The sequence below is a fragment of the Ipomoea triloba genome, chromosome 1 (assembly GCF_003576645.1).
Source record: "Ipomoea triloba cultivar NCNSP0323 chromosome 1, ASM357664v1".
NCBI lineage: Eukaryota > Viridiplantae > Streptophyta > Magnoliopsida > Solanales > Convolvulaceae > Ipomoea > Ipomoea triloba.
In genome coordinates this window covers 1,475,720-1,495,974 of record NC_044916.1, presented here as the reverse complement: position 1 = coordinate 1,495,974, position 20,255 = coordinate 1,475,720, and the positions used below count along the sequence as shown (strand labels likewise).

General features: G+C 34.4%; 4 protein-coding genes across 4 annotated transcripts in view; 1 reads left to right on the top strand and 3 right to left on the bottom strand.

Annotated features, from left to right (window-relative positions):
* Positions 1–798: 798 nt before the first annotated feature.
* On the bottom strand, positions 799–1,816 carry LOC116017110. Its single transcript, XM_031257643.1, has 2 exons — positions 1,619–1,816; positions 799–1,080 (listed from the first exon to the last, which is right to left on the bottom strand). The coding sequence occupies exons 1-2, from the start codon at positions 1,809–1,811 to the stop codon at positions 806–808; spliced, it is 468 nt and encodes a 155-aa protein (XP_031113503.1). The 5' UTR covers positions 1,812–1,816; the 3' UTR covers positions 799–805.
* A 1,031-nt stretch (positions 1,817–2,847) lies between these two features.
* Positions 2,848–3,815, bottom strand: LOC116030803. Its single transcript, XM_031273141.1, has 2 exons — positions 3,530–3,815; positions 2,848–3,217 (listed from the first exon to the last, which is right to left on the bottom strand). Exons 1-2 carry the CDS (start codon positions 3,813–3,815, stop codon positions 2,976–2,978), a joined length of 528 nt encoding a protein of 175 aa, XP_031129001.1. The 3' UTR covers positions 2,848–2,975.
* A 1,806-nt stretch (positions 3,816–5,621) lies between these two features.
* LOC115997076 (pentatricopeptide repeat-containing protein At2g06000) lies at positions 5,622–10,072 on the bottom strand. Its single transcript, XM_031236551.1, has 4 exons — positions 8,049–10,072; positions 7,019–7,450; positions 6,326–6,406; positions 5,622–6,009 (listed from the first exon to the last, which is right to left on the bottom strand). Exon 1 carries the CDS (start codon positions 9,879–9,881, stop codon positions 8,157–8,159), a length of 1,725 nt encoding a protein of 574 aa, XP_031092411.1. The 5' UTR covers positions 9,882–10,072; the 3' UTR covers positions 5,622–6,009; positions 6,326–6,406; positions 7,019–7,450; positions 8,049–8,156.
* A 2,569-nt stretch (positions 10,073–12,641) lies between these two features.
* The window catches only part of LOC116015690 (probable helicase MAGATAMA 3), an 11,635-nt gene continuing 4,021 nt past the window's right edge, over positions 12,642–20,255 (top strand). The window contains exons 1-15 of the mRNA XM_031256085.1: positions 12,642–12,814; positions 12,910–13,066; positions 13,704–13,831; positions 14,071–14,268; positions 15,099–15,290; positions 15,463–15,498; positions 15,723–15,811; positions 15,987–16,037; positions 17,870–17,981; positions 18,057–18,162; positions 18,855–18,952; positions 19,035–19,151; positions 19,220–19,312; positions 19,408–19,461; positions 20,140–20,198. Coding sequence (XP_031111945.1) covers positions 12,707–12,814; positions 12,910–13,066; positions 13,704–13,831; positions 14,071–14,268; positions 15,099–15,290; positions 15,463–15,498; positions 15,723–15,811; positions 15,987–16,037; positions 17,870–17,981; positions 18,057–18,162; positions 18,855–18,952; positions 19,035–19,151; positions 19,220–19,312; positions 19,408–19,461; positions 20,140–20,198 — 1,598 coding nt within the window. The 5' untranslated portion in view covers positions 12,642–12,706. The remainder of the gene's footprint in view (positions 12,815–12,909; positions 13,067–13,703; positions 13,832–14,070; positions 14,269–15,098; positions 15,291–15,462; positions 15,499–15,722; positions 15,812–15,986; positions 16,038–17,869; positions 17,982–18,056; positions 18,163–18,854; positions 18,953–19,034; positions 19,152–19,219; positions 19,313–19,407; positions 19,462–20,139; positions 20,199–20,255) is intronic.

The following is a 20,255-nucleotide window of genomic DNA, read 5'->3' as shown; positions in this document are numbered from 1 at the left end:
AAAAAAAAAAAAAAAAAAAAAAAAAAAAAAAAAAAAAAAAAAGTCATTGCTATTGACTGTTGAGGATGCTCTAAGATCACACCGCCTTAGAAAGCATTGTTTCTTGTGGACCCACAGTCGTGTTAATAATAAGAAATTTTGAAACGGGTGGTGGAGCGTGTGACACAAAACTTTCATATTAAAATAGTTTGTTAACATTCTTTCACTTGAGTCCATTGCATATGATTATTTTAGTACGAATTTTCTCTCATGTATGTTTTGTGTGGTTTGCCGCACGCAAACAGCACGGGAAGTATAAACCTCACTAGGAAAACTTTGTGTGATGGGCTCGATCAAACTAGCTAATCACAATCACTACACAAGGGTGCTCACAAACCAGGAAGGGTAAATCACACTAAGAAGACCTTGTGCAAATGGATCAACTAAGAGAATATAATATTTGATATTAAAAGTTAAACTTTATGGGTGACGAGTGACGAGAGATGTTCGCACCTGTTGAGCAAGGGAGTGTATTAGGTAAACTCAAGTGCACTAAAATGACCATATGCTATATGCTTGATCAAGATGGTATTTACAAAATTTAAATTCATGATTTTTGTATACGAGACAAAGAATTATATATAAGAGTCGTACTTATGTATTGTATTTGATAAAATTATATTTTATTACTTGACAAAGTACATTCCCTTTATACAACACATGTAGTAATATATAAAAAGTTCTATATATTGTATTACAAAAAATCTCAATATTCTCATAATTGTAAATTTAATTCATATAATTTCAATCATGCAAATTAAAAACCTTAATTCAACCGTGATTTCATCTCGCTTTTCACCGGAACAGTTTGCGCCGCCTCATAGATTTCGTCGAGGGATCTAAACTTCGGATTTCTCCGGGGGAGAGCTTCCGTTGTTGCTTCCTCCGAACTCTCCTCCAAATCGATAATAATAATATTTTTATTATTCTTATTACTATTATCGTTGAAATTATCCTTATTCAATCTTATATTTCTTTTCTCTTTCCCTTCTTTTTTCTCAATCTTTTTCGTTCTTCTGGCGGCCTTGCCCTTTCTTCTATCTATTTTTGACCATATATTATATATATACAAAATTATATAATAATTAATAAATTAATAATTAACCATATACCACAATTGAATATATATGGACCAAATACAATTTTTGTGTTTATATAAATAAATATATGTGTATATGTGCGGATTGTGGAAATATTATAATCTTTAATTGAAAATTTGAACCAGCAAAATTCGAGTAACTGAGTGAGACATAACTTGAACGTACAAAATTCAAATAAGGAAGCGAAGATTAAGAAAAAAAAGACGAGAAAACATGAAATTTAGAAACAGAAAATTAATAACTTAACGACAATTTAACAAAAATGTTTCTTACTGTAACTTATATTGATCAAAATATCAGTGTATCACAATGTAAATATATGTATATAGACACATAGGATCGGATTTAGAGATAGTAGGATTGTTGTTGCTATGATAGTTAATAATTTTAGGATTTAAAAGAGAAAAAAATAAATTGAAAAACTATTTTGGATTAAACTAATAAAATTAACCGATTTAGTGGTTTAGACTTCTACTTACAATGGCGTTTGGCGGGAGTGGCCTTGACGATCTGCAGAGGTTTTGTGGACTGGTAAACGTCGGCAATGGAGCGATACTTTTTGAACTTTCGAGGCGGATAATCGGAGTCGTCGCCCTCGTCGTCGGCTTCACCTTCACCGGAATTATCTCCGATGATGATTACAGCGGTTGCGGGGGAAGATTTCGCCGCCATGACGCACTTTCCTTCCCTTCCGGCGGCCGAATTGCCGTTTCCGCCGCCAGAACCGCCGATCAACTGCACAGATTCTTCCATTGCAGAGAGCGAGAGTTAGAGAGAGAGAGGTTGGGGCGTTTGTGTTTGAGATAACCGTTTGGGTAGAGAGCATATATGGATGGGAAAATTAGGAATGGTATGTATATAATTATGGATTAAGATACTCTGACTTAATTACATAAATAAAATCATTTAAATTAGGAAAGTTTCACTTAAAGCTATAGAAGACCATGATTTGATTCCTGTTTTGAAATGCAAATGATATCTAGAATTATGTTTCACTTGTTTGACTACTTCTTTGAAATATTATGAGAAAAGTTTAATTCTAATTTTGAGAATTAGCTAGTGATGCAAATTGATTTTTTTTTTTTTTTTGAAATGCATTTTTCAAATCAAATTTCCTTATTTTTAACATTTGAAATTGTAATTAAATTCGAAGTTTCAAATTCAAATGTAATAATAAAGCTCGTTACCTCACACACACACATATATATATATATACTCAAACAGATTGGACCATTAAATATTTTAGATCAATGGCCTAGATTTCACTAACAGGTGCAAATGTGCACTTCACTAGCACAGTGGACAAAATCTAAGACATTAATTTCAAGCATCCAATTGTCCAAATCTATTCACACCAACTCATGAAAAGTGATGACGGACGCACCTAAACAATAGCGCATATATATATGTGTGTGTACGCATATTATATGAGACTATGAGAGCAAGTTGAATGCTCATTCCAAGCATCACATTTTTTGAGCGTTAAGAAAATTTATAACAATTGTCCGAGGTGTATGAATTTCATTCCAAGCATCACACTGTACTGCTATGCATGTAGTAGCTTACAAATTACACAAAATTTAAATCAAACTAGAAAGTCTTTGTACAACCAACTAGACCAATAGAGTATTGGCAAGAATTCAATTCATGAAGTTTTGATATGAGAATAATTCATGCTCCAGCATTCTATGGGATACCCTTTCGGAACATTACATAATTAATATACGATGTATGTATATCAGATTATCAGTATATGCTTCTAAATCAACGATCAAATATCAATTTCAATCCCAAGAAACATAACAATAACTAGACAAATTAAAGGTTGTTAGTTAATTAAGAATCACAAGAAGTTGCAGGGAGCAGCTGGGTGATCTCATAGAGCTCAAAGATCGATCGAAACTTGGGCTTTCTTGTCGGGCACGCCTCCTCCATCTCTACAGCTTCTTCCAAACTCTCCACCTCTATAAAATTACTGTCGCCGCCAGTCGCCGCCGCCTTGTTTTCCATTTCTTCATCATCCGCCGCCGCCTTCTTCATTGTTCTCTTCGCCACCTTCTTGCCGTTGTTTTTCCCCTCTTAAACGTTAAACCACGTGTGTATACATCATATATATGCTATATATATCGTAATATATAACAATGAAATTTTGAAATATATACTACATATATATTCAGTATTTATGCATCTCTGTGTATATATATAAGGAAAAGGGGGGAAAAGGCTGTATATATACACAGGTTTTAGAGATACTAGGGTTAATGTTACAATGATATGTACAGACATACAGTTAATAATTTTTCGATTTTCAAAAAAATGTAATAAATTGAAAGAATATTTTGAATAATGAAATTAATAAAATTAGCCAAGAGGTTTAGACTACTACGTACGACGGCGTTTGGCGGTGGTGTTGATGGCGATCTCCGAGGGTTTGGTGGACTGATAAATCGCGGCTATGGAGCGATACTTTCTCAACTTCCGAGGCAGGTAATCGGAGTCGCCGCCGTCGTCACGGTGGTGATAGTCGGCTTCGCCTTCACCGGAACTATCTCCGTTGTTGATTTCCGCGACGGCAGAAGATATCGCAGCAATGGCGGCGCACTTTTCTTCCCCTTCGGCGGCTAAATCGCCATTATAGCCACCACCGGAACAAATTAACTTCGCAGCTTCTTCCATGGGAGAGAGAAAGCGGGGCTGGGGCGTTTGTGTTTAAGCTAACGGCTTGGGTGGTTGCCATATATATATACACTACTCCGTACTATTTTCTATGCAAAAAGTAGGTGGTAAATTTTATATTAACATTTTAAATTTATTTAGATTTTAGATATTTATATCATTATAAATTATAATAATAATAATATAAATTATATTTTATAAATATAATATTTTAGAAAATAACTAACTTATAACTTCAATATATATATAATGTATATATATATATTATAATAGAAAAAGATAAGAAAATATATGGTTATTAACTAATAACTAATGCATATGCATGGTAAGAACATTTCTAATTTGTTCTGTTTTCTTTTTTTTTTTTTTTTTTTTTGGTAAATTTTTTTTGTTTTCTGAGGAAGAAAAAATCATGCTATGATTTTTAGACTAATGAAATAGTTGATTTTTAGATTTGTTTTGTGCTGCATATATGGATTTTTGTGGGGTCGTGAAAAAAGAAAAGGAGAAATCACAGCTCAACTATGTGCATGTGGCGATTCACATCCAATAAGCACGTGCTTCGCAATATTTGCGCCCAATAAGCGCGTCCTGAGTGCGTAATTATAAGCTTTTTATTTTTTTGATTTTATTTTTTTGTCAGTTTCCTTTTTCTTTTTCTTCCTTTTCTTTTTTCTCTCTCATAATTAGCATATAAAAAACAACAACAAAAAAAAAACTCATTGATATTGGCTACACGAAACCCGCACGCAAGTCGATCCAATTATGGTGGTAAGCTAAGACAAGAAAGTATTGGTGCTAGGAGTTTTCTTTAGTATATCATCGACATTATATATTTTTATATCCATATCATCGTAAATATTTGAATTGAAATGACCTAGATAATTATAGAAAGATATTTACCGAGTACTTTATATGGTATATGTTATCTTCTAATACCACATTTTCTTACAAGTATATATGTTTTTCATGATGGTAGACATCTTTGTCGTGTCAGTCAGGATAACGTGGAGTTGAATCAGGTGAAAAGCTATGTCTTTCTTTGGACGGTTCGGTTAGTCTAGCTTTCTTACTAGAAAAAGTTCTGTAAGGAAAAAACATGAGGCTTAAGGCGGTGGAAATACACTTATAATTTTCAATAACAAAAAATCGTAATTTTTTAATTATTGTATAAAAAGTGTGATATAATCCATAGGCGGTGGAAATACACTTATAATTTTCAATAACAAAAAATCGTAATTTTTTAATTATTGGATAAAAAGTGTGATATAATCCATATCGATTGCACGAGAGATCATTGGGGGACTTAAAGAAAATCTTTTACTTTCTTTTTTTTTTTTTGACAAAATCTTCTACTTTTTTTTTTTTTTGAGGAATCAAATGATGAATACAAGATAGTACAGAAAAAAACCAAATACAAGAAAAATCAGCATGAGCTAACAAAATCTTCTACTTGTTAGATTAGTTTTTTAAAATGGGCCATTCAATTAGCATAGAGTGTTTATCAAGACAAATTATAACACATAATTTTGACCCTGATCCACGGTATAACAATTGACGTATCAAAATGACGTGTGAACCAAATTACCGGGAAAACCCTTCACGTTGTCACTATTTGGACCTATGCTACTAACTATTGGGTATATTTTTTTATTTTTGTTTTGGAGTACCGCTGACTTTGTTACAATGCAATATCTCCACTAAGGCTCGAACCCACCCCTTCTCCCTTCCATATGAGAGTGCAACCGGATGCCACTAAGACTACAAGATCCTCACAACTATTGGGTATATAAGAGAACTTAGAAATGACAAAGTACAATGCTTCATTTATAATTTCTTGTTCCAAGGAATACAATTACAACTTTGCATCAACTATCCACTTGGGGACGAAGAATACAATTACAATTTCTTTGTATTAGCTATCAACTATCACCTATCCTAAACTGAGTGGACCAAATGCCCACAAAGAATTAACACAAATACACCCTAGTGTTAACCCTCGACATTCCGGTTAAGGGCGCCTCCCTCGAGCCAATAGGCTAGAGCTCATTGGCGAGACTCGAGTTTTGTACTTGCACTGTTTTAGGGGATGTACATCAACGCAAAAGAATCGAGCAGCAACATTTTATGTCCCTCCTTCCCGAGCTCACCCCATCAGAACTCGAATTTCCATGCAGCCCAGAAGATTAAAGATCTGTAGAAGAGTAAGATCCCCGATAAACATTCGATGACCAAAAAAGTCCTGGTTGTATGAACAGAGGCAATGCATCTCATTGGAGAATATGGCATGGATGGCTAAATGTGTGAAAGGGAATGGACGAGGGGAAGAAAAGGTGGAGAGAGGACAACACAATAATACTTTCTATACTTACATTTCATCATAATATCACAATTATCTGAAGAAAAAAGAAAAAAGAAAAAAGAGGTTTCCTTTGATCACAGATAAGCTACAATTAAAGCATGTTCAATATAGAAATAAGGTTTACAAAATGTGCTTTGTAGGAAAATACCTTATTGTGCTGGCTTGTGTAAGAGTATGTTTTCAACCGTTGTTAACTCTTGGATATCTCGTCTCTTCACTACCAAGAGACCTGAACAAGGAAGAAATAGGGGGCAGCCATCAAGACAAGAACTCAAATATCTCAAGACTTTAGGGATGAGTAAAACATCACAGCAAAAACCATCATTTTTATTCAATATATTTGTATAGCAGAACAGTTGGAATAGGTTAGTCAGATGAATAGATAACTTTCATAACTAAGAGAATGCAAGCAATACTTTTAGAATCCAAAAACTGAGTTGTGACTTAATCCCTGCTCAAACTGAAAGTTTCAGAAAACAAGGACTCTGGACTCATGAGCTAACTTAACTGCCTTCATCAAAAGAATAAACATGTGGCATGGCATACTTTAAAAGATATTGAGCGCTTCAATAAACCTTGACAACCTAGTGAACTAAGAAAGAGAATAATCTGCAATGCATATAATTCATATCGATAAGCGGCAATTCCTTACACAGACAAATTAATGTATGAAATTACAAGTTTGCACTAATTCTGCTGGTGTAATTTGAGCAGACAAAAAGTATATACTATTGCACCAAAAAGGCATGCTGCTAAACTCTAAGATAGCCTCACCCTAACAACAGCCCTAAAAACAGTATAAAACTATTGAGATTTTGGCACTCAAATGTGAATAACATACCTTTAGCCTACTGACTCGTGGATAAGTTGGTTCTATCTTCCATTTTGGAAAATCATGGTGGAAGGCATCATATATCCGCTCAGAAAAGCCAAATGTTGTACAAAGGAATTAAACTGCCAAAGGGACATTCAAAATTCGTCTGAAATTATGAATTCTTGCTGAAGTGCAAGTTAGTTGATTCAGTTTTCATTATCCCTAGGCTTCCATCACCAAAACACTGTTGGACAGCATGTGTTTTTGGAACAGCAACCTTAATAGAGTAACTGATTGCATTGCCTGTTCATAGATAGATCTGCACCTCTGCAGACTCAGTCAATTAATATCAGTAATTTCCAAAAAAAATATTTCAGATATTCCCTTACGCATCAATTTGTTGGACAATCATTTTGTTACAGATGCAGTTGTTTTAGACTCATCCACAGCCTAGAAACCCTGCATAGCAGAAACAGTAACACTTAATTGAAAGCTGATCTCTTTGAATTATAATGCCATTAAAAAAATTAAAGTGAAACTTATAATTATTGCAATTCAATTTGCCAATTCAAACTTAAAAGAATCTTCCATTGTCCATATTGGTTCAAATATGGCAAAATGCTTGCAGGAAACAAAAAATACTGGAAATAAAATCAGATTGCGAAAGATTTTAAGAACAAATTAAAGACTAATTTCTAGAGTGCTACATCACAAGATAAATGCTGACTTCATCACTTCAAATCATTGACATGGAATGTTGGTCAAGATAGAACATGAGAAGAAAAGGATTATCCTTTAATTCAAATGACTCACAGTATAAGCTCACAAAAAGCAATTACTTTGACAATCAATATCACCTTCACATAACCATTATCCTACCAGCTTTTTAACTTTAACTTCACTTTTTCACTATCTTATGTTGATTCAGTTTGCTGCATGCCAGAGTTTCAAACATAAAATATTCAAATATAAAGCCAACCTGTGAGAAATAGCTACGGGTTGAAAATTCAATCTAGTCTAGAGTGAAGATAGCACTGATGATTTTAACAACACCTACCTCTAGCAGTTGTATGTACATGAATGGACTGAGACCCCACTGTGACAGTAATGTGGAAGAAGGGTCTTTCATAATCTGCCGAGAAAAGCAAAGAGAGAAATGAGGCAATTAAGCAGCTATGGGAACTTCCATATTAGTCCTGAATGGCACAGTTCCTTCTGAGGATGGCATAACAGCAAGTGAATCCTGTGATGCAGCATTCTGTATTCTATATGCTTCCTTTGCCATACCAGCTTTCAGAAGGACAGATGTTAGACTGCTTATAGTGATTTTATCTGGGGCACAGCCCACTGCTAGCATCTTATTAAAAATGTTAATTGCCTCAAGCATTCTCCCTTTCATGCAATGCCCAAGAATGAGGATTGTGAATGTGATCTTGTCATGGCAGCATCCCTTGGCCTCCATTTCTGCGGCAATGGCATTAGCCTGTTCTAAATTGCCACCCTTACACAGCCCATCAACTACAGGGTTGTATATGAATGGTTGGGGAACAATATCAGTTCTCCATTTTAATTGCCTCAATATTTCACAGGCTTCAATAAGTCTATTTTTCTTGCACAATGCAATAATAATGATAGAAAAAGTATATGCATTTGGGTACAACTTTCTCTCATTCATATCATCCCAGAACTTCAAGCCCTGATCTAAATCACCAGATTGACAATGACCATCAATGAGAGAAGTGAAAGTAACCACATCCGGAAGACAGCCACCACGACTCATCCTCTCATACATCTTTAAAGCTGAAACCATGTCTCCAACCTTGCCAAACCCATTTATTAGAACATTAAAAGTAACTAAGGTCGGTGGGATCCTAAAGGAACTCATTTCTTCCATAAGATTGAGTGCCTCATCCATTCTACCCAACTTACAATAACCTGAAATAACTGAAGTATATGTCACAACATCCGGGGAAAATCTGTCTAGCAACTGAACTTCTCTCAATAAACCCAGTGCTCTATCTACGTCACCAATACCACACAACCCATTTATAAGTGTGTTATATGTAACAAGATCGGGAAGACAACCATAATTCTTCATGCCATTAAAAAATGGAAATGCCCTATCAACTCTTCCAACCTGGCACAGCCCTCGAATCACAATGTTAAAGGTGCAAGTATCCCAACAAAAACTCTGAGACTTCAAAATATAATCTCTAAAGAAACAAACAGCTTCATCCACCCTGTTTTTCTTCAGTAACAAACTCAAAAACTTATTGTGTAATAAAGGACTAAAATTTCCACATTTCTCATTGTTCACTTGAGATTCAGAAATCAAAATTTCTTTCGCAAATTCAAACTCGCCTGCATTTGCGAGCGTCAATACTACAAATTCTATAAGTGACCTATCCGGCAAATACCCATCCGCTCTCATATAATTAAACAATAATCTAACCGAATCGTGAAGACCTATTTCACAGTGAGACTTCAGAAGCAATTGAAACGTTGAAACTGAATGAACGAGATTCAAATTAAGCCTCGCGAATTGAAAGAAGCTAAATGCCAATCGGGGGTTATTCAAATTACCATTAAGGTGCTCGATAACATCGAAAGCAATCAACGGATTCAGATTCTCCCGGAAATAATCGCAACCGAAGACATCGAGACCCGATGAACGGCGAGCGCAGAGTATGCAAATGACTTTGGTGAACCAAACCGCCTCAGCTCCCGCGCGAAGGAGATGAGAAGGGTGGTGAGGCTCTCTCTGGGCGGGGACATGGAGATAACGATAAATGGGGGCAATCTTCGACGTCCGATGCACCCACAATCGCATTATTTCCAAATCGCACTGTTCTGAATCGAACTTTTGAATATATCCTCCGTTTTCGGTCATGCCATTTCCGTTTTACGCTTGGCGAATCGATTGAATGTGTACGAGTATAAGCTGTGGAATGGATTCTGAGGTTTTAGCGAAGAATGCAAATGAGAGCGAGCGGTTTAATGGAGGAGATAGTGAGGTTTGCAGCTTCTGCAACTCCTAGGGTTGGCGGCAGCCCTGGCGTCAACACTAGCTGCAGTTTTTGTTGTTTTATTTTTCCCTTACAAATTTCGTACAGTGGAAACTTATGAGCAACCAAAGCTTGAGGTCATTTCCAATTAGGTCACAATAAAAAATTTACTCAATACAATGTAATTTTTGGAAGTGATTTTTCTCCTAAATCAAATGCACTATTCAAATTTTATTTATTTTAGTATGCTTGTTTTTTTATTATGTTTTTAATATTTGGTATTTGGATAAAGTAATAATTTAAATATGTTTTATTTATATTTTATATTAATTTTAATTTATGTAGCACGGAAACGGATGGAAATATGGAGAAATGTTATGAATGAAATTTATAAAGATGGATGTTGATTATTTATTAATTAGTTTTTATAAAGTGCTTGAAAAAAGTAATCATAAAATATTTTAACTAGTTTAGCTATCGCAAATTTAGAAAATTCGATTAGTATATTTCTCAACCAATGGGTTTAACTTAGCCTTTTGAACTGGTAATTCTTAGAGGGCTATTTCGGGATCGAGCTTGGCTAGTGTGCATAAGGGATTTTTTGGAATCATCGAGGGCGACTAGATGTTGGCGTTCACAATGAATGTTGGAGCCACTACGAGCTTCTTAACAGATGTTTAGAGTTTAAGGGAAGGTCTTAAGATTGCCATGAAGAGAGGTATCCGAGACAGTGATTAAGGCCTTGCTTGGAGACTCAAATTTGTACGATAATGTGGGCATCATGCTTGAAGATTATAGAAGAATGATAAATACTTTGGGGACTGGTGTCGAAATTGGGCACATGCTAAGAGATAGGAACAAATGTGCATACATATTGGCCAACTTAGGGCAAATTGTGAACTGGGACACAGTGATTCTAGAGGAACCTCTTGATAGCCTTAGAAACTTGCTTCAGCTGACGGGGAGGCACAATAACATTACGAGTCACTTAACATGGCATGTGGCCCCTACGAAGCACCAAAAAAATAAACATTGTTTCTTTCAATTAAAAAATAAAACATAATTGTTTACCAATTGGTCATCTATTTAGTTATGCATAAAAATAATAATGGATCAAGTAGAGTGAAACTCGTAGTCGAAAACTAAACATAAAAGTATTACCATAGTTAATGTATCAACAATAGAATTAATTATTGTGAAATGTAATATTTATTTTAGATTTCAAAGGCATATAAAAAACGACAAGTGTCATTTGTCATCATGATATTTAACACAATAACATTATATAATATAAAAATTTATACTTGTATTGTTATAAATAAAAATACACGACATATTAACTGAACGGACCGCTCCCTAGTCATTAGGGCCTAGGGAATTATTAGAAATTTGTTAATTGCTTGCAAAAATAAATATAGCGCCCTTTGAATATTACATTGTGTGATTTGTGTCACATTGACAAATGGCATAACATATGGCTTGTTGGAGTCAACTGATGGTGCATTTGAGTAAATAAAAGGCGGGGTGCTCTCCATTTACAATGATACTATGTGATTGGTGACCTAGTTGAGAAATGTATCTCGAGTATCCCCTAAACTTGTTTCTTATCTTAGGCTATCCACACCAATGGTTATTGCTTTGGTTTATGTCAGCTTGAGGAACTTAGAGGAGAAATGTGAGGGAGAGGGAAAGAAGTCTTACATGCAAATGAATAAATAATATTGACCAACTGGGATCCACTGCTTTTAATAATACATGTGACAGCCACGCGTGACTATCACTTTATGTGCCCCGCGGGCGTGTGTAGTTGGGCGCGTTAGGCGCGCTTGACAATGTACTTATTATTATTATTATTTTAAATCAAAATTTTTTTTCTTTCCCTCCCATTTTCTTTTTCTTAATCACATTTACAAAAACTCCTCAATAACCGCGAAAAAATTTAATTAATAAGGATGCTCTTATATTAATCTTATGATTATAAAAAATATATATATATTATAAAAGTCAATAATGACAATGATTTAAAATGTACCATCAGCTTGTCATTTGTGTACATTTGAGTTTAATAGCCAGTTGTCCACAAATAATAATAAATAATTAATGTTTTGACCAGCAAAAATGGTATATCGGTCGCCTTTGTCACTGAAGTAGATGATCAATAGTAGTAGAAGAAGAAGGCAAGCTTCTTTAGTTAGTTTCAATAATTAGAACTCTAATTACCGACTATTGAATTTATATGCACAAAAATAACAAGTTGATTATTTAAGGTTCGTTTGAAAACTCGAAAAATAACTATCGAAATTCATTTTTCATATTTTACCCGTGTATAAATTTCAAGCTCTATTTCGCCATTTTTCAAATTAAAAAAGAGATAATAATTTTATGAGTAATTCTACATGAATTTTTAAATTCTACTCCAACTTTTTTATTTTTTATGGCATGCCATAACTTGATTACTTAATTTAGTAGGAATTGAATGTTTATCCATTTATTTTTTTTCCTTTAATTAAATTTAAACACAAATAAAATAAAAATTTGCGGTAAAATTTTGGAAGTCCAAGAAATATTTTTCTAATTTTATTTTGTGCCTAAGAGTAGGAATAAATGACGCTAAAACCCTCTCCTCCGTATTTGTCTGCCTCAACTCTCCCCCTAACCCTGAGCCTACTCAAGAGCAGTTATACGCTCATAACTCTCTGCACAGTCAGCCATGGCGGTGGACAAGAGCAAGCTCGACGAAGAACATCAAGCTTGCATTGTGCGCTTCTACAAGATAGTGCTTAGCTGGGACTACCTCCGCATTCTCAAAGATTCTGATGTAAGTATACAACCAATTTAAAAAAAAAATCAATTTCTAACTGAATATGTAGGTTTTTGCTTGTTCCTCGTGTTTAAAAAAGAGTTCTGGAGCAGAATTACAATAAGAAGGGGAAGAAGGGTGGAGCATCAGGCGTGAGAGAAGTGAAGGACACGTACAGTGATGTTGATGACTATATTGCAACTTTCGAGCCTCTTATGTTTGAGGAAGTTAAAGCTCAGATTATTCAAGGGAAGAAGGATGATGAGGGAGGTAATGTTTTTAGGTTTGCTTTCTCTGTTTCCTTGCCAGTGGAACTGATTTTGAGGTTGGTGATTATAGCTGTTGTGAGGTAGAGAGGAAATATACCAAATTGTTGTTTAAATTGCTAGTTTTGACTTTGCCTAATGTTGCTAAGAGCTGTAATTGGTGCAATTGAAGTTCTTTTTCGTATATGTCTAAATATGAATGTCCAAATGTGGAGCTATTCATTGATTGGCATTAGAGAGAAGTATGATTTTAGTCAATGCATTTATACCAGAAGGTTGCTCCTCCCACCTTACTTGAAAGAGGACTTCTTGCTGTTAATTCTGATTATATTAAACCTGGCTTCTAGTCATGGTTTACAGGCACACTATTCGATAAGAAAGAGTTTCTTCTTTCTTTCTGTTGTTCTTTCCTTTTAATTACACTACACATCAGAAAAAAAGAGCTAGAATTTGAATCTAAAGGTCTTATGACAATCACATGCATGCCTCTGTTGCCTCCTTGCAGTTTGGAGGAGCCCCAATCCCTGAAATTGAAATTGCATTCCTCTACTCTTCTAGTTTATGTTGATGATGTGCATCTAATTGACACAGGAAAATCTACATCTATATGTTTGTTATATGTATTCTTTTGGGCATTACAGGAACAGAGTGGACTCAGGCTATTGTAGCAGAATGCAATGAACTCAATGGTTTCCACCTGCCAACGGTTATATGTGCAGATGTGGAATCAATATCACAGAATGATCTATTGTTACTTTCAAACAAAAAGGTAGCCGTTCATCTGTATTTTACTCATTATCTTGGTTCCCTAGAAAGCCTCTTCTCCTGTAAAGTATATTTTTCATTTTGAAAAAACCAAGCCACTCTTATTGGGAAGTTTAGGGATTCAAGCAATATTTTTTATTCCAAGATTTTTTTGCCCTTTCTTTTTGGGTTTTGACAATTTTCTACTGTTGGAGGTTACAATATCTAATTTGTAGTGACTGTCCCTACTATCACATTTTGCAGTTTGAAGAGGGCAAACCACTCCCAACTGCATATGCATTTGCTTTTGTTGAGCATCGTCAACAAGATAAAGTAAAAGTTAGGATGCACTTAAACGGGGAGTACAAACAATACAATACAGACAAGATTGATGCTTGCCCAAGGCTTTTGAATATGCGCCCTCTTATTAGTGAAATTCAGAAATATTTGTATGTTCTCAAGGTATTTGTTCTAAATCTCTGTTAAACTTTTGCTTTATTAGTATTTGATTGGCTTGCCTACACTCTAATTCTCTATCTATCCATGTCAATGTGAAACTGGGTTGTCTTCAGTTAATCATTTCACTGCTATTGGAAGTGAAAACATGCATGTCTGTATTCTTGATCATAGGTCAATGGTCAAATAGGATACATTTTATTGGTACTAGGCTATTAGGGAACAGTAGGTGTATTAAATTGATACGAGGGAAAAGTAACCGAGGACATGGTAAAATGAATTTGTCAAGATTCTTTGTGATGATAATTAAACTGCATATGATGAATTTTCCGCCTGCCCACCTAATTAACCTTGATCAGGACATTTTATTCCTCAGTCTTTACTGCCATTCATTTAGTAATTAAATACTAAAAATTAGCCAAAACTTTTCAGAGTTATTGTTATCATATTATACATGATCATAAGGAAATTGGTGCCAGTACATGAACATGAAAAAGAATCCATAGCTTCCATAATCAGGGTTATAAGTGAAATATGAGGGCAGGAAGCCAGAGACAGCAGTACTTTACTGCTGTGCTTTCAATCCAAGTCTCTTGGGATATAAGGGATTGGGTTCAATTGTTTTTGTGGTTTTCTTGAATGAGGAATGAACTGATAATTAATTAATTATGAGTGAACAAGTCACCTGCAGAGATGTACCTACATGTGTTCCTTCAAATTTTATTAGATTAATTCCATACACTAACTAGGTACATTAAAAAATACAGAGTAATTAATATTATAACATATAAATTTATTCATGGTTCAAGTATCTTATTGTCTGCTTCAATTTGCAGATATGCAGTTTGTCAACTATTGCCCGTGAATATGTTGCTCTGTGGTCTATTAGCTCTCTTCCATTTAAGGATTTAATATTATCTGCAGCTGAAAGCAATTCGGACAATGATGACCGAGCATGGAAAATTTCAAAACCTCTGAATGAGTATATTGAAGCCAATCACAATAAATCTCAGCTTGAGGCTATAAATGTGAGTTTCTGAGCAAGCAGTAATTCTTCTTTCATCTTTCCTTTCTGTATGCAGCTTTGACCTTTTCTTACTTTGAAAACTATGATAAAAATATGCTAACTGTGCATTTTGAAATTTGTACTTCAGGTTTAATTCAGTGATAATTTCACTTGACTGTTTGCCTTTTTTGCAGGTAGGCCTTTCACGCAGAACCTTTGTGTTAATACAGGTTTGGTTCATTATTTTCTCTCTGTTTCTTACCTAAAGTTTACACTTGTCCTCTAAAGCAACAAGGCCTTTTTAGGATTCTCCATTAAAAAAAAAAATCTTCTCTGTTTTTTTTTTTATTTTTTTTTTTAGTATTTTTATTATTTTTTAAAGTTAGCTTGTCCAGTATTTTTCCCAAATACTGTCAGTTGAGATGTGAACTTTAACAAGAAAGCCTTACTTTAGGGGCCCCCAGGAACAGGAAAAACACAAACTATCCTTGGGCTTCTTAGTGCCATTTTGCATGCTACACCAGCTAAAATACACTCAAACAGGTGAGAATCTTGTTATTGTTGTTTTCTATAATTAAAATTGTGTTTACGGAGAAGCAACTTTTCCTGCTTATTTTAACATAGAATTTGTTAGCATTACAAAATAAACTCCTTCATATGGTTTTTTTCCTAGTGGTACATATTATAATACTTTTAACCTAATTTTTTATTGGTGCAGGGGAAAATTGAATACTTTAAAATGTGGACCAGAATTTTCCATCCAGGACAAGTATGTCTATAGATATATATGATTCTGCACATCTATGAACTTAACCAGTATTTTTCATCTGGTTGACTGCACATCTATGAACTTAACCAGTATTTTTCATCTGGTTGAATATACATCTATGAACTTAACCAGTATTTTTCATCTGGTTGAATATTTGTTTTCTTGTAAAAAAGTAATGTGGACCAGAATTTTCCATCCAGGACAAGTATGTCTATAGATATATATGATTCTGCACATCTATGAACTTAACCAGTATTTTTCATCTGGTTGAATATTTGTTTTCTTGTAAAAAAGTAATGTGGACCAGAATTTTCCATCCAGGACAAGTATGTCTATAGATATATATGATTCTGCACATCTATGAACTTAACCAGTATTTTTCATCTGGTTGAATATTTGTTTTCTTGTAAAAAAGTAATGTGGACCAGAATTTTCCATCCAGGACAAGTATGTCTATAGATATATATGATTCTGCACATCTATGAACTTAACCAGTATTTTTCATCTGGTTGAATATTTGTTTTCTTGTAAAAAAGTAATGTGGACCAGAATTTTCCATCCAGGACAAGTATGTCTATAGATATATATGATTCTGCACATCTATGAACTTAACCAGTATTTTTCATCTGGTTGAATATTTGTTTTCTTGTAAAAAAGTAATGTGGACCAGAATTTTCCATCCAGGACAAGTATGTCTATAGATATATATGATTCTGCACATCTATGAACTTAACCAGTATTTTTCATCTGGTTGAATATTTGTTTTCTTGTAAAAAAGTAATGTGGACCAGAATTTTCCATCCAGGACAAGTATGTCTATAGATATATATGATTCTGCACATCTATGAACTTAACCAGTATTTTTCATCTGGTTGAATATTTGTTTTCTTGTAAAAAAGTAATGTGGACCAGAATTTTCCATCCAGGACAAGTATGTCTATAGATATATATGATTCTGCACATCTATGAACTTAACCAGTATTTTTCATCTGGTTGAATATTTGTTTTCTTGTAAAAAAGTAATGTGGACCAGAATTTTCCATCCAGGACAAGTATGTCTATAGATATATATGATTCTGCACATCTATGAACTTAACCAGTATTTTTCATCTGGTTGAATATTTGTTTTCTTGTAAAAAAGTAATGTGGACCAGAATTTTCCATCCAGGACAAGTATGTCTATAGATATATATGATTCTGCACATCTATGAACTTAACCAGTATTTTTCATCTGGTTGAATATCTGTAGCAATTTTTTAATAATCATGCATATCTTAGAATAACCATAATCTTATATATATAAAGAAGTGTTATTGTTTTCTTGTAAAAAAGTAATGTACTTTTTCCGATTTAAAAGTTTTGTATAGTTACATGTAAATTTGCTGGTTAAAAGCTTAGAGATGATGTCTAATTGCTTGAGTTGTAGAAAACCTTAACAATGTTGATAATTTCCAGAAAACATCTTGACCTTTGTAATTCTATTAGTGTACATTGCTTCCATCTACCAACCTGTATGTGGTACAGGGAATCCTTCAGAACTGTATGCAAACAAATATCCTTAAGTGTTAAAAAGAATCAAAGCTTCCCATCCCTTCATTACTATTTTCACCCTTCTTTTGGGTCGATTGGGGAGGATTGAAAATAGAGCTATAGAGATGTTTAAAATATCTATAAAATGGCATATCCTTGCCTTGATAAATTGTTTAGCTCTGTGCCTTGGTTTGCAGTGTATCTCAACGATATCTTGCAGATTGGGTTATTGAGATTCACTAAAATGCATAATTTTATTTATTGTTATTGAATTATAATGTGAAATAATTAAACAATTTCAGATACACACACTGGCTTAGAGCATCTCCATGGTTAGCTGGACTTAACCCTCGAGAACAGGAGATGCCTAAAGATGGAGATGATGGCTTTTTTCCCACAACCGGCAATGAGTTGGTATGGCTTTGGTTCAATCTGTTTATGTTACAAATATAGGCTATCAGTTTTCCCTGACTTCAGCCTTTTGTTTAGAGACCAGAAGTAGTCAATTCCAGTCGCAAGTATCGTGTTCGGGTTCTAATATGTGCTCCATCAAATTCTGCCCTTGATGAGATTGTGCTACGTGTGCTAAATACAGGTAAGCAGATTGTTTTCTATGCCCTTCCTAAGATGATAATTTTGATTTTCTGTTTACAGTATTGGTGTAACTTCAATAATCCAGCAAATGGATTAAATTCAAGGCATATGCCTAATTAAAGCGAGCACTCACCATTGAGATAATCCTTCGACCACCATAAAGTGGTTAAAATATTTTTATTTTTGTGCGCATCTGTCTTATTGGATGTTCTATTCTGAAAAAAAAATGATTTCCATCATTACCCTCTATTTCTTCTATCTTTTTCTTCTCTTCCTTCCAAATTACCTCAAACTTTTCCAATTTAGAGGAGTTGTGGTCAAGTCTTGAACTTTGTTGAGAATTTAAATGATGTGAAGTTCTTTTTTTTTTTTTTTTTGAGTACTACTGACTCTATTATAATGTAGTATCTGTTCATAACTACTTTCTCAACCTACTGAAGCACAAAGAGTCAACAATTGCCTCCACCGAGGCTCGAACCCACTCCCCTCCATGTGGGAGTGTAAACCGGGTGCCACTAGACCACAAGGTCTTTGGCAAATGATGTGAAGTTAAAAGTGCACTTGCACCAGCTCTATGGTCCTGCATCAGGAACTTGCTTTGGTCATGAATGTACTTCAACAGTTCAACCTTGCAACTGTAGAAATCCTCTTATTTATATGCTTATATGCTCTATTAGTGGTTGTTGCTTTCAGGTATCCGTGATGAAAATGACCATGTATACAATCCTAAAATTGTTCGGATTGGTCTAAAGCCTCATCATTCCGTCCAGGCAGTTTCCATGGATTACATAGTATGTACCTGTCACTCATCCTTCTCTATTGTGTAGTCTCTATGATTAGTATTCCATTGTTTCATCTGACAGTTTTCTGTAGGTGGAACAAAAAATGGCTGGCATGGACATGCAAACTACTAGTGATAAACAGAAGCAAGGGGGGACAGGAAAGGATAAAGACAGTATTCGTGCTTCTGTTTTGGAGGAAGCTGTTATTGTATGTATCTTTGGCCCACTATTAAATCTGAAACCAATATCAGCTAGTGACTCAAGTTCTATTTACAGGTCTTTTCTACTCTTAGCTTCAGCGGTTCGCCTCTGTTTAGTAAATTGAATCACGGTTTTGATGTTGTCATAATAGATGAAGCTGCTCAGGCTGTAAGTACTGCAACCCTTATGGCTTTATGATATTGTTAGCTCTTGCTTATAGTTTCTAGTAATTAATTAATATCCTTTGGTATGTGTTGCAACAGGTGGAACCATCAACACTTGTTCCATTGGCCAATGGATGCAAACAAGTTTTTCTTGTATGTAGATAAATGCAAATGCATACCTTTTTCTCTTCTGTAATTATTTTTAATTTTTTTTTTATCATATGGAGTGCTATACTGCTATTTTTAGAAATGTGATATTTTTGCATTATTGCAATTTGCAATACTTGTTTCTTTATTTTTCAATTTTGTATCACATTGTCGTTTTGGATTCAACTTTGAAGACAATACTCCAATACTCCATTATTCCTTTTAGAGAATTTTTCTATTGTGGTTAGTTATAGCCAACAACTGACTTTCTTTGACAAGCTTTAGTTCATGAAAATTAATATGAGAATGAACAATATTTATACTGAAGGTCTGTATTTTTGGGAAAATTTCTTTTTCTGGTAGAGGATAACTCTATTGGCTGTTGATTTTATGTCTCCTTAGAAGTTTGGAAGTCCATTCTTTGAAAAGAAGTTACTCCATATAAGTCTATAACAATAACAATAAGATAAAGGGAGAGGAGTAACACTAGGAAAACATATAGCTCTGTATACAAGTAATTCCATATTGGAAGACATATCTTTTGTGATGTCGAGATTGATATCAATCTACTACACTTAAGCTAAATCAATGTGCTGCTGCATTACTTATTGCCTATATGTAGAATTGAATTCTGAGGCATCTCATCCTTTTAATATTTTTTTTTTCTTTTCATTTTTACGTTAGGTTGGTGATCCAGTTCAATTGCCAGCTACCGTAATCTCTACTGTCGCTGAAAAACTTGGGTAAAGTGACTTTACTTTTTAACTCTATTTTTTTTTTTTTTGGGGGGGGGGGGGGGG